This window comes from Gossypium hirsutum, chromosome A05, assembly GCF_007990345.1.
Source record: "Gossypium hirsutum isolate 1008001.06 chromosome A05, Gossypium_hirsutum_v2.1, whole genome shotgun sequence".
Classification (NCBI taxonomy): domain Eukaryota; kingdom Viridiplantae; phylum Streptophyta; class Magnoliopsida; order Malvales; family Malvaceae; genus Gossypium; species Gossypium hirsutum.
Genome location: NC_053428.1, coordinates 45,563,115 through 45,578,679, shown reverse-complemented (window position 1 = coordinate 45,578,679; position 15,565 = coordinate 45,563,115). Strand labels below are relative to the sequence as shown.

General features: G+C 31.4%; 2 protein-coding genes across 2 annotated transcripts; one reads left to right on the top strand and one right to left on the bottom strand.

Moving 5' to 3' along the window:
• Window positions 1–73: 73 nt before the first annotated feature.
• LOC107960323 (triose phosphate/phosphate translocator, chloroplastic) lies at window positions 74–5,654 on the bottom strand. Its single transcript, XM_016896645.2, has 12 exons — window positions 4,895–5,654; window positions 4,739–4,810; window positions 4,323–4,388; window positions 3,975–4,053; window positions 3,761–3,881; window positions 3,038–3,133; window positions 2,841–2,953; window positions 2,621–2,698; window positions 2,399–2,515; window positions 1,968–2,067; window positions 467–567; window positions 74–322 (listed from the first exon to the last, which is right to left on the bottom strand). Exons 1-12 carry the CDS (start codon window positions 5,221–5,223, stop codon window positions 296–298), a joined length of 1,299 nt encoding a protein of 432 aa, XP_016752134.2. The 5' UTR covers window positions 5,224–5,654; the 3' UTR covers window positions 74–295.
• A 7,209-nt stretch (window positions 5,655–12,863) lies between these two features.
• LOC107961538 (uncharacterized) lies at window positions 12,864–15,155 on the top strand. Its single transcript, XM_016897650.2, has 2 exons — window positions 12,864–13,290; window positions 13,379–15,155. The coding sequence occupies exon 2, from the start codon at window positions 13,387–13,389 to the stop codon at window positions 14,896–14,898; it is 1,512 nt and encodes a 503-aa protein (XP_016753139.1). The 5' UTR covers window positions 12,864–13,290; window positions 13,379–13,386; the 3' UTR covers window positions 14,899–15,155.
• Window positions 15,156–15,565: the final 410 nt, after the last annotated feature.

Sequence of the window (15,565 nt, the reverse complement as noted above, 5' to 3'; positions counted from 1 at the left end):
TAACTCCCTATACTTTTTCAGAAATTTGAAATTTAATCCTTATACTTTCATTTCTAGAAATTGAGTCCCTCTATTTTTTAAATTTAAAATCACTTCTCTCTTTTTATTAAAAATAAAAAATAAAATTATTACAGACAAGTTGTAATGAGGATCGTATCATAAAATGTGATTATTGTTATAATGTCCGTAACAATGAATTAAAATCAGTCAAGTCCGTAAAATGTTACGGGATAAATGCAAGTGAAAATTTGGGGTCTTATTCTTTCCCATTTCCCAAGCCTACCATCCAAGCTTCTCACGATGCAGCACTTAAAGCAGCCTTCTGAAATGTGACAATAAAAATAATAATCAGCGGTCCATAAGCAAAAGGGGTAAAATTAATGGCTATCATCAATTTAAATCAGCGCCATTAAATCCGCATTTTATCAGAGAAGTAAAAAGGAAAAATGGTTGGGGAAGAGCTTACTCTTTTTTGTTCTTCCATATTAGCTTTAATGAGGGAATAGATGGCCACTCCTGCAATTGCTATTGCAGTTCCAATCCCAGTTTGGGTGGAGATCTTATTGCCTGCATTCCATCAATATCAGTAAAGAATTCAATCACATCTTATTGTTTTTGAAATGTGTTTTTGTAAAATTTTATTTATAATTTAAGTGTTTGGTATTATTTTTAAAAAAAAAATTTGAGAAATAAAATGTACATCTTAAAAATATCCATTTAAATAATTTTTAATTTATTAATATTACTACATTTTAGTAAAAATATAAACAAATTTATTATAACTCATTTTTTGTGTGAAATATTATAACTCATTATTAATAGTTTAATATATAAATTATAAATTTTCAATATTTTAAAGTAATTATTATTAATTTTTTTAAATTTTAATTTAAATATATAAATTATATTTTAAATATTAAAATATAACCATTACAAATTTATTTGAAATAATATTCAATAGGAAAATGATTTTATATCCCATATAAATATTACATAAAATACATTGAATTATAAATAAGAGTTAAAAAAATTATTTGACTCTAAAAATGCTTTTCTAAATGAAAACATTTTTCAAAAGCAATTTTTAATTCAAAAGTTGTTTATCCAACCTTAAAACTTTTGGTTATAGTTTTGAAAGCACTTTTGACCCAAAATAATAAGAAGCAAAGCCTAATTCAACCAACCATATTGTAAATTCAAAAATATAAATTAATCATAATTAACAAAAATCATAACAAATAAAAAAATCAGAAAAAAATAGAAAATTTACATTTACAAAAAACCAAAGATGAAATTGAACCAAAACATAATTATTATTTTTTTAAATTTAAAATTAATTTTAACCTTTTATTTAATTTTTTTTGCTTTTTTTAGTTTTAAAATTTATGTTTTTTTATCAAATCAGCCTAAAATGGAAGAAAAAAATAAGGTTCTTAAATTTTGCTAATGTGGCATACATGTAGATTGCCACGTGAATAATATATCAGCATTTAATTAAAATATTGTTAATTTTAAAAATTCAAAAAACTATAAAAATAATTTTTTAAAATTAAAATTTACTAAAATTATTAAAAAAAATGTGTATGACCTCAAAAAAATTAACAAACCTTTTAATTTTTCCATTCATTTTGAGTTGATTTGATAAAAGATGAAAGTCCAATGGCTAGAAAAGGTGAAAAGTTTAATAGAAGGTTAAAATATTTTTTTTTGTAAAATTAAAAGGCCAAAAAATTCGTTTTTTGTAATTATTAAACTATATGATTGAAGTGTGAATGAATTAGTTGTTGAACCAATTAGATTGATTGATTGATTCCATGATTCGGTCAGTCTAACTTTAAAATTTATGTACGTCTTTTATATATGTGTCTTTAACAAATACAAAATATGATACTCCAAAATATTCAATTATAGTCGTGGCGAAAACCTGTATATCAGAGAACATAAACATATGTGAGGAAAAAACTTACCAAAAACGACGATGGAGAAGCCAATTACAAAAACTCGCTTCAGTACGTTCCCAACTGCATGTGTAAGTGGTGCAACCCTTTCCAAGGTATTAGTAGCCAGCTGCATTTCACCTCATTGTGTTACTTCACTATATCAACCCTTTGTTTCTTTTGTTGGAATATAACAAAAGTAGTAACTACAAGTTGACTAATCAAACTCGGAATTTAATTTAGTTGATTCGTATAATCATTTTAAAGAGATGTGATTGAGTAAGTTATGGGGTTCAAATTCTGACTAAAGGAAGGAATGAACCTGATGACATTCAACCAATTTTCGGTTCGAAACCCGACATTAGTTTCCAACAATTCGACGAATTTACGGTGTGAATTCCGATGCTTTCAGCTATTTCCTTCATTCTCATACTATAACAATTTTTTTATGCAATACATACCTGATTGTAGAGATGATAAAACATTCCAATCCAAAATAAATCACACAAGAACTTGATTAAGCCAACTTTGGCAATAGCATCTCTGAAACCATATTGCATCAGCTGAGGGCCCTCAATCTGGATTCAAATCAGCTCCATGTTACCAAAATCATTAGTGATAAGATTAGTTTAATCAAAGCGGAAAACATGGTGAAGACCCTTTTTCATCTTTGATTTACTTACAAATATTGCAGGTGGGAGACAGAAGAAGAGGGCAATTATAGAAATATATGCATAAACATTTGTGCTATCCATCCCTGTCTGTCAAATATAAAGGCAAAGCTATGTTAACTGGGGCGAACGTCAAATACAGGTGCATCCTGACTACGAATATGTAATTTTAAGAAAAACGAGGAATCCGGGGTTATATGTATAAAGATGAAGTGAAAGCTCCTTCTCTTACCATTGCTTTCTTTGAGTATATGCTTCTGTATGTAAATGCAATGTTTGAAATCATTGCACTAATGAAACCGGTCCAATTGAAAGAAAGTTCAGTGAGTGAAGCCATTGATACACCTAAAGTTGAAGCAGGATATAATATCAGATAGCAAAGATAAATAACAGGTAAGGCTATTTCACATGAAAAAAAAGAATCTTTACCAATAACAACTGGAGCTAATGAAAGCCAAAGAGAAAGTGGAATCTGATGGCCCAAAACAAACTGAGAAGCAGCAGCATTGAAGAATGGCTCCAAGGCTGTGGGAAAAAAAGAACATGAGATTGAAGTTAGGAAGTATGGATTATGAATTTAGATTACAGTTGAAGATGTTGGGCTACTTATAAACAATTTCAAATATTAGAAACAACAGTATGTTAGCAGCACATATTCAAACATGGATTGATTATAATCTTACTGAACATATATCCTTACTCGACACTCACACTGAGTAAGACTTAGATACAGGGGCGAAACCAAAAATTCAGTTTTGGGGGGCCAATCCCCTTCCTGCCCCCTCTTAGCTACACTCCTGCTTCAATAGCAACTAAACTAACTGTAACAGCATCAAAGAAAAAATTGTCACTAGTTATGTCTATCTGCAGTGTTAATTGATCTCAAATGTGAGTGTTAGTTACAAGTATGTCTCGAGTTCAACCAATTAAGTTACTCCATGTATTTGAAGGGTTATATCATCATACCTATATCAATATTGTTGAACATTGATAGTAGAAACATTTCAAGAATTAAACCAATATAAACTTTGAGACTTGTCAAGTTTGAGTTTATCCACAAGTACAACTCTTTTGAGTGCAAAGACACGTTTAATCCTAAAGAAAAATTAGGTTGATAACTGATGTCTTTGCCATTTTCAAAGAGGATTTTACCTTTAATAGTGTGAGTGAAGGACACCGCAACAGCTGCAAATGATACATTGGACATGACATGTCCAAGGGCATGGCAGAAAGATACTGGAGTCAGTACAATCAAGAGCTCCTTATCTATTGGCTGGTAAAATAGGAAGAAATTGTGTTTGTTTTAGAGGAAATCAACCATATAATCTAATATCAAACAGCAAAGAACTGAGAAAACTAAGCTTACTGCTCTTTTTGGCAGGCCAACAGACCAAGAAACCAGACAGTAACCCACTCCAACTACCAGATGTATAACTGAAACAAAACTGCAGAAGGGAGAATATGAAATAACTCTTCACAATTCTGAAAAGCCATATATAATTAGCTATGTTACTCGTGCTCAGTTGAGTGTCATATGGATATGTATCTGACGAGGATTCATTCAATTTTTTCTTAGTTTGTCCATGTAGTTGGATGGTCACATCCCCATACACATATCCGAAAATGTGTATAATACAGATACTTAGAAAAAAGTGAAGAGTCCGAACAACATAACGTAAAAAAACTGCAATAAACTCGCATCATTTATACATACTATGGATATGGGAAATAGTTGTAGACCTTCTTGTTGAGAATGTTGAAGATTACATTTAAAAAGTACCTGCATACATAGATTGAGAGAGAACCATGAAAATCAATACGAAGGGCACCATTTTAGCCACATATAAAGGGTGTCAATTTTAATTTGTTGAAGCATTTTATCATATTTCTTTGGGACATAAGAGGCAGGGGAAGGAGCTTAACTCTTTCAGTCAAGAACCCACCATGAAATACCAGATAATTCATGGGGAGCAAAAGCAAAAATTATGGTTCATTCATCCTAGTATGAACTCAAAATTAATCAAATCCCAGATTTTGGTTTCTGAATTTTAATTACATTTAGATACATACGCACATACATACAATTTCCGCTTTTCAAAGAACAAGGATGGATTTTCTAGGATAGCTTACCACATAAAGAAGAAGAAACCAGTGACTAGAGCAGGAAATCTCTCGGCAAAGCTCTTTGAAGGCTTTGCATGGCTGCAGTTTTATGTCTCAACAAGAAAATAAGTCATCGGCCAAAAGAATTTCTTGGAAACCAAACAACAAAAACAAGTGACTAACCCTTCAGAAATCTCAGTTTCAAGGCCATCACTATCAGCATCTGCAGCAGCAGCAGAAACTACCGGGAACTCAACTTGGCAACGCCGCCTCATGTTTTGATTCCAACCGGTAAATGTCAACGGCTTCGCTGACAACATTCCCATAGGAACCCAAGCTTCCTTTTTGTCCCCTAAAGATGAAAACGCCAGACATGAGGATCTCGAAAATGGTGAAAACCGATTCTTGAGCAGCTGGCAACTGGGCAAAAAGACCTTGTTTGTGGACAGGTATAGAGAAGAAAACCGAGAATTCGTGATCAAAGACTGAACCGGGCTAGTTGTTGAAGCCATTGAAAATTCACAAAAAAAAAACAATTATGAATCAAAGGGTATCGAAAAAAGGGTGTTATTATTGTAGTACAAACAGGGACAAAGAAGCGCGGACGTTGAAAACAAGATCAAAAACGTAAAGGGAGCGGAGGAAACAAAGGGAGAGACAGTTTTCACTTTATATATATAAAAATATGGCGAGTAAGCTTATATGGAAATTGTTTAAAAGCTAAAATGGAGTCATTTTGGGGTTCGATTAACAACTGGAAAACACCCAAAGCAGAAACAAAATGGAAAAAAAAGAAAAAGAAAAATGATTATGCGATTGGGAAAATGATGAAAGAAATGAGTCAACAACGGTATACGTCAAGAACAACAATAATAGAGCATAGTTGGCGAAAAAAAGATAAAAAGAGAGGTTCCATTAGCAAGAACAAGTATCAGTGACGTTTTTGATTCGTTTTGTCTTTTACTTCTCCAAAAGATCAAATACTGCTTTTTTCTCTGCACTTTCAATCTCTTTCTTTCGTTTTTTTCTTAAACAAATTCTTCATCTTTGTTGACGTCCATTAACTATTTACTATGAAAAGTTCAACAAAAAAATTATTATTCGTAATGTAATTAGGAGATTCCCTTGATATTTTTGAGATAGTTAAGGTCAATTTGCAGAGGAATTACGTCGACTTTTTTTTCAGATTTTGATTTCCGACAGAAATTATGTCAAGGAGGAGGCTTCTGCTGACTGAAAAAGAAAAATAATTGAGAAACTAAACATGCACAATGACATGAGATTTAACTTCATATAATAATAATTTTAATATTTTAATGTAATATTTTGTTGAATTCTTCCTTATTTTCTTTTTAAAAATTTTCATTCTATTGAAAAAGAAAGACTTAATATATATTTTGTCAGTAAATTTGAATGTTTTTTCTAATTTGATATTTAAGCTTTTTCTTTATTTAATTTGGTATTTAAACTTGATATTTTTTTTATTAATTTGATATTTAAGATTTTTTTTGTCCAAGTTTATACAAATTATATTTCAAAACACTAGTAGTGTTAATCTTTTATGATGGGATAGAAATAGATAATGTATAATCGGCAAATGAGATGGAATTAATTGTAAGAATGATTACATTTATTTAGAGTTTCTTTTATTTCACCAAATCACTTTTTTGATTGGGATTGATATTACTTTGATTGTTAATTATAGAGATGATTCAGGAGGAACAACATCTGCATGCTTAAAGCATAACATGGTTTTCACAAAGTCCTCAATTCAACAAAAACATTGTCAAATAAAAAAAATTGGTGTTAAAAAATTGCGCTTTGAGCTATTGGATATCAAATAAGAAAACAGGAATTTTAAAAACCCAAAATAAAATAAATTCATTATATTAAAATAAATAAAACTAAAATTAATTGAACATTTAAAATACAAAAAAAAATTATGTTACCTGCCACTTGTTGGTCATACATTAAATTTTTTTGCTAACTCATAAAAAAACATTATTAGTATATTAGAGTAATTTGTATAATATTTGACAAGTTTAGGTACCAAATTGAATAAAAAATTTAGATACCAAATTAAGAAAAAACTGTCAAATTCAAATACAAAAATGAGATTTAAAAAAAAAAAGCTTAAGTGTCAAATTAGAAAAAATGTCAATTTCATGATCTGAATTGAAACAAGTATCAAATGGTCAAATTTTGTCAAAAATAGATTGTGGCATCCCGACATCAATCTTCCCTCACCGCAATGTCAGCCAATATATTGTGACATCCAGACATCAAGTGGTTCGATGTCGTGACGTGACATACTATTTTGGCGACATTACGATGTAGAGAAAATATTGTCACGATGTCAGCCCTATATTTTTCAAACTTTGCAATTTGGTCATTTTCCGATCTCGAGTTGACTTTAGAGCTCATGTAAGCTCGTATTAAGTTTGGGAAATGTTTAAATTTGTTTTGAATGATTAATACAATGGTAGATAATGATTTTCGACGTGAATTATCCGTTAAAGGTCGGTAACTATTTCGTTTTGTACTGTAGCATTCTATAGCTCAATTCCGGCGATCTGGACTGGCTAGTGTTAGATCTGATGCCCTAAGTATAGTATTTTCATCTAATTACACTTATAATTTTTTCGAACATATTGGTTAATAAAATTATTCAAGAATTACATTAATACTTTGTATATTGTCCTCAAATGGGTTTTGCACGCAAAGCAAAATGAAAGTAAATATTGCTCATTGGTTATCTAACGTTTAAACTAATAATAAGCGGTATCACGTGGTAGAATTGTGATAGAAAAGACAACTTCTATTAGTAGACAAACCTAAACATGTCCTTAGTCTAATCAGAAATGAAAAAAACAATTGAAAGGCTAATATGTCATCTATCAAGTCCAATTGGGGAGATGTTTTATCTTGGACATTGAAGTAGATGACTCCCATAAGATAGAGACATAGATGTGTTGACAGTACATCAGGCAAGATTCAAGCAGAATAGATTTTGAATCCGTTTATGGATTTATTCACTTGCGACGTTCATAGTGTGACCTACCTAAATCTTGAGTGGATGGTAGACTATGTATATGTGACTCATACACTTTGATGTAAGTAAAAACCCGAGTTCATGTAGATAAGGAACCAAAAGTTGGTGCGTTGGACGTACGACTTCTATAGTATGTAGCATCATTCACAATAGTGAAATTCATAGCCGGAGACATGGGTAAATGATATCCTATCATTAGCATTACATGGTTGATGAAAAGTAAACGTGGCAATGGGTTGTTCATCTTTATGATGAACGACTTGATTGCTATTTGATAGTGATTGACTTTTCATGAAGAAAGATGTAATAGTTTCCATGAGATAAAATAGGATCACACTGGGAGAGCGAATATTATCCCAAAGAGATCAAGAATATCCTATGAAGGTAACACAATTATGATAAGGTCACTGGACGAGCACTAAGTAGTTGCTTTCGTAATAGTATGTCGTTAGGGAGAGCTCAGTCACAATACTATAGTAGAATGACTTCGTGACTAAATGAGTTTATAATTAATAGGCGAAAACCCAAAACTTAATTATAAATCATTTGAGCCCTAATTACATATATCCAATCAATCCTTCCACTATCTCGTTGAAATCAGAAATGAATTGCGAGTTTGAATAGAAATGAACAAAATGAATAGGAAAAGATAAATAGAAAACATTCAGGAATGATTATGGTTTTTTTTTTCTGAAATGGAAAAATTGAATCATTTGAAAATGAATGTAGGTTTCCAGAAATGGAAATGGAAATGGAAATGATCCATTTGCAATTTTAGATGGATTACTTAAAAGTGATCAGAAGAATGAGTTTATGTTTTTAAGTTGTTTTGAAGCTTGAAAATGAAAACAAACCATTTGGTCACAATGAACACGTTAAGTTATGAAATATTAAACATATTTTCTCGAAATTTTACCACGGTAAAATCATCAAAAAATTTATTAGGGGTAAGATCGTCAAAATTTTACTAGGGGTAAAATAGGGATGAGAAAATTGTTTAATATAGAATATTAAAGTTTATTTGGGGAAATATAAAAATCAAATCAGGGTTGGATCACATAACAGAGTACTGGGTCAAAAGGTCTAGGAAGTACTTGTAATTGGATCCAATGTGAAAGAGACCCAAAACCCCTTATATAACATGAAGGGGGCGGCAACCCTAGTAGAAATACTAGGGTATGTCATCCACCTCACTCTTACTCTAAGTAGAAAGTTATTTTTTTTATTTGAAATAAACCACTACAACTCAACAAGGGTTCTACCTTCTCTTTTTATAAATAGATAGCACCAGTAGGGCATAAAGCACAACTTTGAGAGATTGTTACTTTGTCGAAAAAATAGAGAGAATTTGTTCTCAACTGTTACATATATTTTTCTAGAATTCTATCGGTTTCTATTAAGAAGAGAGAATTTCTATTTTCACCCTAAATAAAAAAGAGAAAACTTTTTCTAATTTTATGTTTCGTTTTAATTGGTTCGAGCCCATGCTCGAAGCAGTTCATGGTACAAGAATAGCAGAGAAGATCGTTTGGTTGAAAGCCGAGAACAACGAGCATCCGCTAAGCTGAAAACACAAGTATCAATCGGTTAGGTTTATTACTATAAATATCACAAACCGGGTCTATTTTCAAATTTTTAATTTTTTATTGTGCAAGAAAACCATTTTCAAATCGAATTTTTTCTAGCAGCTAGAGGTGTTACATTGGCTGAAATTGAGAGGAGGTAGGAGGGGTTTTGTTGTAGGTAGGTGGTAATGGGGACAATGTGAGGAGTTGGGAAAGTGGTGGTAAAGGTTGAGAAATTGATATGATCGTAGAAGATGGTCGAGAGAACAGGAATGAGGATTAGAAGGAATAAGTAAAGCGTTAAGTTGAGACAACATGGTTTTAGTTTAAAGAGAGCTCAAGGGTGATGGAGTTGATGGGGTTCATTGATGCAAAGGAGTTTGCTGGGTTGGTGGAGTTAGTTGGGTTTTTTGGGTTGAGAGGAGCATTGTTCTTAGAGAAAGTCATGGTTCAGTCTATGCTCACCTCACTAATTGTTGATACAAAGTACAACAAGGAGGAGAACAAGTAGGAGGTTGTGGTAGTTTGAAAGAGGTCGGTTCATCGTAACAAGTGGAGAACCAAAAAAGGCAAGAGGACATGTAGAAGGCTTTAGAGGCTAGGTTGCAAAGTGTAAATGCTCAAAGGTTGCTCAAGGTGCTAAAAAAATCATTTTTTCATCGTTTAAGAGGGTATTTATGGGAGAGGCCCTCTTATTTGCTACTGTGATTGGTTGGTTGTTACAAAAGAGGTCGCCATTATGGAGTACGAAGAAGAGGTCCTCTTATTTTTTTTCATCGTTTAAGAATGTATTTATTGGATGTGCACAGTAGGCCCTATTTTGTTATTCCTTTATACAATACAATTATTATGCCTTAGTGGGTCCTATTTATTGAAAGGTGTGTTCACACTAAGAAGCAAGTTGTCAATCTAAGTAGAAGGAGGAAGTTGTTTATAATAGATGGTTAAACCAAGAGGCCGATTAGCTGAAGACTACTAGGTGAACAGAGGGTGTGGGTTACTCTTTGTTGTCCACGTGGAGTCTCTTGAATGTGCCACAGGTCTAGCCTAAGTCTTCAACTAATTTTGAGTCAACTCCAAAGGATAAAACAAAAATAAACAAGATCTCTTGATTTCTTTAAATCCAGCACAAACTATTATTATAGGAAAGAGCTCTACTACAATAAAATAAAATAGTCGATTGTATCATGACAAAATACACAAATACAATAAAGTACACAAATTACCTAGTTACATGATCAACTTTTGCATTAGTTCTACCTTGTGGTAATATTCTTAATGTGTACTATTTTTAATGCATTGAATGAAAATTTTAGGCTTAAGGGTGTTAAAAGCTCTCAAACTTTTTCAAAAAAAAGCAATTAAGTCCCATCCTTTTTTTTGCAGTTAATTGGGTACTTGAATTTTTTAAATGCATCAAAAAGGCCCTCAAACTTTAAAAAAAAAGAAGACAATTAAGCCTTTTTGTTTTTTGCACTCAATTGGGTACTTGAACTTTCAAAATGCATTAAAAAGGCCTTCAAACTTATAAAAAACAATTAAGCCCCTGATTTTTTTTTTGCACTCAATTAGGTATTTGAACTGTAAAAATACTCATTGATCGTTAACTTTAACAGTTGACCGTTAAAGTTAACTACCCCTAATTTTTTTCATTTAAAGCTACCTCGTGTCACAGCCACGGCATAACATGTGGCAAAAAATATTAAAAAAATCAATAAAAGTTATAAAAATTATTAAATTTTAATAAAAATACAAAAATATTTAAAATTTATTAAAAATAGAAAAAATATGAAATCTTAAAAAAATTATAAAATATTTTTAAATTTTATAAAAATCATAAAAAATTATAAAATACATCAAAAAGTCCCTTTAATAATTAACTTTAATCATTTACCGTTAAAGTTAATGACCCCCAATTTTTTTTCAAGTTAAAGCCACCATGTGTTACAACCTCAGCGTGACATGTGGTAAAAATGATAAAAAAATAAAAAATCAATAAAAGTTATAGAAAAATTATAAAATGCTTCTTTTAGAACGATAATTTTTTATAATTTTTTTTATGAATTTTATATTTCTTTATATTTTTATAATTTTCTTACGACTTTATAAAAAATTATAATTTTTTTCTGTATTTCTATATATTTTATAAAAAAATTATGATTTTTATAAAATTTTACAATTCTTTATGATTTTTATAATTTTTTTTAATTTTTAATAAATTTTAAATTTTTTTATTAAAATTTATTCAACTTTATAATTTTTATTGATTTTTATTTTTTATCATTTTTTCCACATGTTACTCTGTAGTTGTGACACGTAGTGGCTTTAACTGAAAATTATGGGTGGTTCAAGTACCCAATTGAGTGAAAAAAAAGTATGAGCTTAATTACTTTTGTGAAAAAGGCTGAGGGCCTTTTTGATGCTTTTTAAAAGTTTAAGTACCCAATTGAGTGCAAAAAAAAAGACAGGGGCTTAATTTATTTTTTTAAAAAGTTTAAGAATCTTTTTGATACAATATAAAAGTTGAAGTATTTAAATGAGTACAAAAAAAAGACTTAATTGTTATTTTTGAAAAAATTTAAGGACTTTTTACCTTTATAAGTCAAAATTTTATTATATAAGATTAATATATTATTTATCTTCCAAAGTTGCACCCAATTATCATTTTAATATTTAAAGAATTTTTATATCAATTTAATATTTGAAGTTTCCAACTGAATGCCACTTTACCCCAGCCATTAATAACGTTAAAAAAAGATGAAATGGTGCGGTCCCAGCGTGCCGCATCATCTACTTTCTAATTTTTTGAAATAAATTTAAAAAATTGAGAAAACGGAAAGAAAAAAAAAAGTAAAAAAATCTCAATTTAAAAAAGCGGAAAAATATAAAAAAAAGTAAACAAAATTTCTAGAAATTAAAAAAACATTTCCTTTTATTTGAAAAAATACATAAAATACAAAATTATATGTTGAGAGCGCACCAATCATGTTTTTAAATATTGGTAACGAGTAGGATTGAAAAGTTGAAGTATAAAAATAATATAAAAAGAAGTGAAAATTGGATGAAAAATATTTGAGACATTCATAAAAGAAAAGATGAAAAGGAATGCGAAATCACATTCACATGAGATGCCAAACATAACCATTTGATTATCTAGCAAATACCCTTTTAATGGAAGGATTAAAGATTTTTTTTGGGTTTTGGCTCATATTATTAGCTATTGCACATGATGGCATGATTTATATTGTCTAATTAATGACTCTCCTATATTAAGTTTATACCCAAATATTTATCCAATGTTAATGAGATTGGATAAATACCCAAAATAGAATAATAGCAAGCAAGTTAAGTTGTGTGAGCTTGTAAGCAAGACAAAGTAAAAGGCATATATAATTTGGATGTTGCTGCAGCTACTTTTAACACTCCTCATTCGTTGGGATCTTCAGATCAGATCCTCAAAAAATGAAATTACATTATAATAAATTAAACCCCAGAAATCTTAACCATTCAATCCATCACCGAATGCTTCTCACTTGACTACACGTGCTGCTTTTATCTTTTCTTTACTTTTTTGAATCTTTTTGCTTTCATGCATGGAATTCTCCTTCAACTACAACACAAAAACAAAGGAGAAAAGAAACAGTCATGGCTTTTTTTATTTCATTGTTCATCTTATAGGCCTCTTCATCGCCACCGTTAGCGACCCATCTCGTTTAATCTTTTTCCTTTTCTGATTTACTTTTGATTTTTTTTTTAAAAAAAAAATTCAATAATCATTAGAACTTTTGATTGGTTTGTTTTTTGTTATTCTTGAACCAAGGAACTGTCACATCTCAAGTTCAAAAGCAAGAAACTTTGTGATCTGTTTTCATTGCCTCCTTGATCTGGATTTTGCTTCTTCACCATTGAAAGATGTGTTTTTGGTCATATCAAACATCATGAAAATTGTTTGAATATTGGAGGTAAGAAATAAGCTACTAATCTCGTTTCATTTACTGGGTATTCTTTTTTTTTCTATTTTCTTCAGTGATCTTCCTTTTGAAAATTTAGAATCTTAAATGGAACAAACTCAAGAGAAGAAGTTTGTTTGCAAGTTTTGCCACAAGAGGTATCCCTGTGGGAAGTCCTTAGGTGGTCACATAAGGACTCATATGAACAATGATAATCGTGGTGAATCAGAGGCAGCAGCAACATCATCACCAGCTGAACTGGTCTCAATAAACAAGCTTCTCTCCAATGGAAGAATCGTCAAGAGAGTTGCAGAAGTTGAATCAACTGAAGTTGATGGCCAATCTGCAGCTTATGGTCTGAGAGAGAACCCCAAGAAGACCAAGAGGTTTTCTGATTCAGGCAGTGCTTCATTGCTTAAGGAGATGATTTGCAAAGAATGTGGTAAGTGTTTCCATTCATTGAAAGCTCTTTGTGGCCACATGGCTTGCCATTCAGAGAAAGAGAGGGTTTTTTGTGAGAAACAAAAGCTAATAATGGATAGTCAGTCAGACACTGAGACATCATCAACTCCAAGTAAAAGGAGGAGATCCAAAAGAATAAGGTACAAAGCAAATGGTGTTTATTCTAACAACTCAGTTTCAATGGCAAATGGTTCTTCATCTGTGTCAGAGATTGAGCAAGAACAGGAAGAGGTGGCAATGTGCTTGATGATGCTTTCAAGGGATTCTTCAGGCTGTTATAAGAAAGGATTGAATTCAATTGCTGACTCTTCAGATAACAATTCTGTCATTTTGCAAGCCAAATCATCCTCCATTGATGTGAGGATTACTATTAACAATGGTGAGTTCTTGAAGATGAAGAAACAAAGGGACAACAAGTTGCAACCTGCTGAGTCTGGTCCTTCTTCTGAGAGTTCAGGTTCTTTGTATTTCAGGGATGGCCCCAAGAAAGTGGAACCAGATACTTATGCATCTGGTTTTGAGGACTTCGATTCAAAATATGGGAAGGGTTTGAATAAATTCAAGAGTTTGAACACTGAATTCCCGAAGGATAATAACCAAGCAACAAATAGAGCTTTGAACAAGTATGATTTGAGAAGACCAAACCCCAGGAATGATTATTACAACCATGAAGTTCTCTGCAACAATGCTCCAAAAGCAAGCAAATATGAGTGTTTGACTTGCAACAAGGCCTTTGATTCCCACCGGGCACTTGGGGGACATCGAGCTAACCATACAAAGGTCAATGACTACAACGAAGATAGCTTAGCGAATGATGGTTTCATTGTTCCAACGACTGATAACAAAGTAACCAAGTCATCACATGGCAAAACCCTAAATACTCATCGTGGCTCTTCCTCTGGTAATGCTGAGAAAAGATTGGGATCAAAGAAAAACAAGGGGCATCAGTGCCCATTTTGCTTCAGGGTTTTCAAGTCAGGCCAAGCTTTGGGTGGTCATAAAAGGTCCCATTTTGTTGGGGGTTCAGAAGATAGAACATTGGTGATCAAGCAAAACTCACCAGAGATGCCCACTGCCACTATAATTGATCTTAACCTTCCAGCTCCTGTTGAGGATGATGCAATGGGTAATGTTGGGTTCATGCCATGGGAGATTTAAAGGTCCAAAACCATGGCTCATGCAGGGGGGAATGATGAGTTTAGTCTCTTAAATGAGCGAAATTTTGGGCATAGGTTATTTCATTATGGTGCAAGAGATTTTATAGTGTAAAGAAAATTGAACTTTTTATGTTTGGCTTCAAATTCAAAGTTGGGTTTTTTTTCTAAGGTAAATGTGCAGATCTTGCATTTAGAACTTGGATTTCTTTTGATTCTGTCTATGTTCTTGGATTAAATCTTCATTATAACTTCAGATTATATGTCTGTGTTTTATATATATATATAAACAATATTATCTGGTTTACTTGTCAACTAGGAACCGATGAAATGACAAATGATTAGTGTTAATTAAATTTTTGTGTTGAGTTCGTCTTTCTTTTACCCTTACAAAAAAAAAGAAAAGAAAAGAGGCTATCTCGTTTTCTTCAAATCAATCGTATAGCATTTTCTAGGAATCAAATAACGAAAGCTTCTTTATATTATCAAACACATACTTGATACCAGTTTGAACATAATATGAGAGTAGGAATTTTCAATCCAAATTTGAGTACTGTAAATAAAATTTAATCCAAACTTTTCATTTGATGTAAAGAAATCTTGCTTTGAACTTGATATTGGGTTAGATCAGCATTTGTTTTTGAATAATATTTGATTTAGAAAAAGTTATG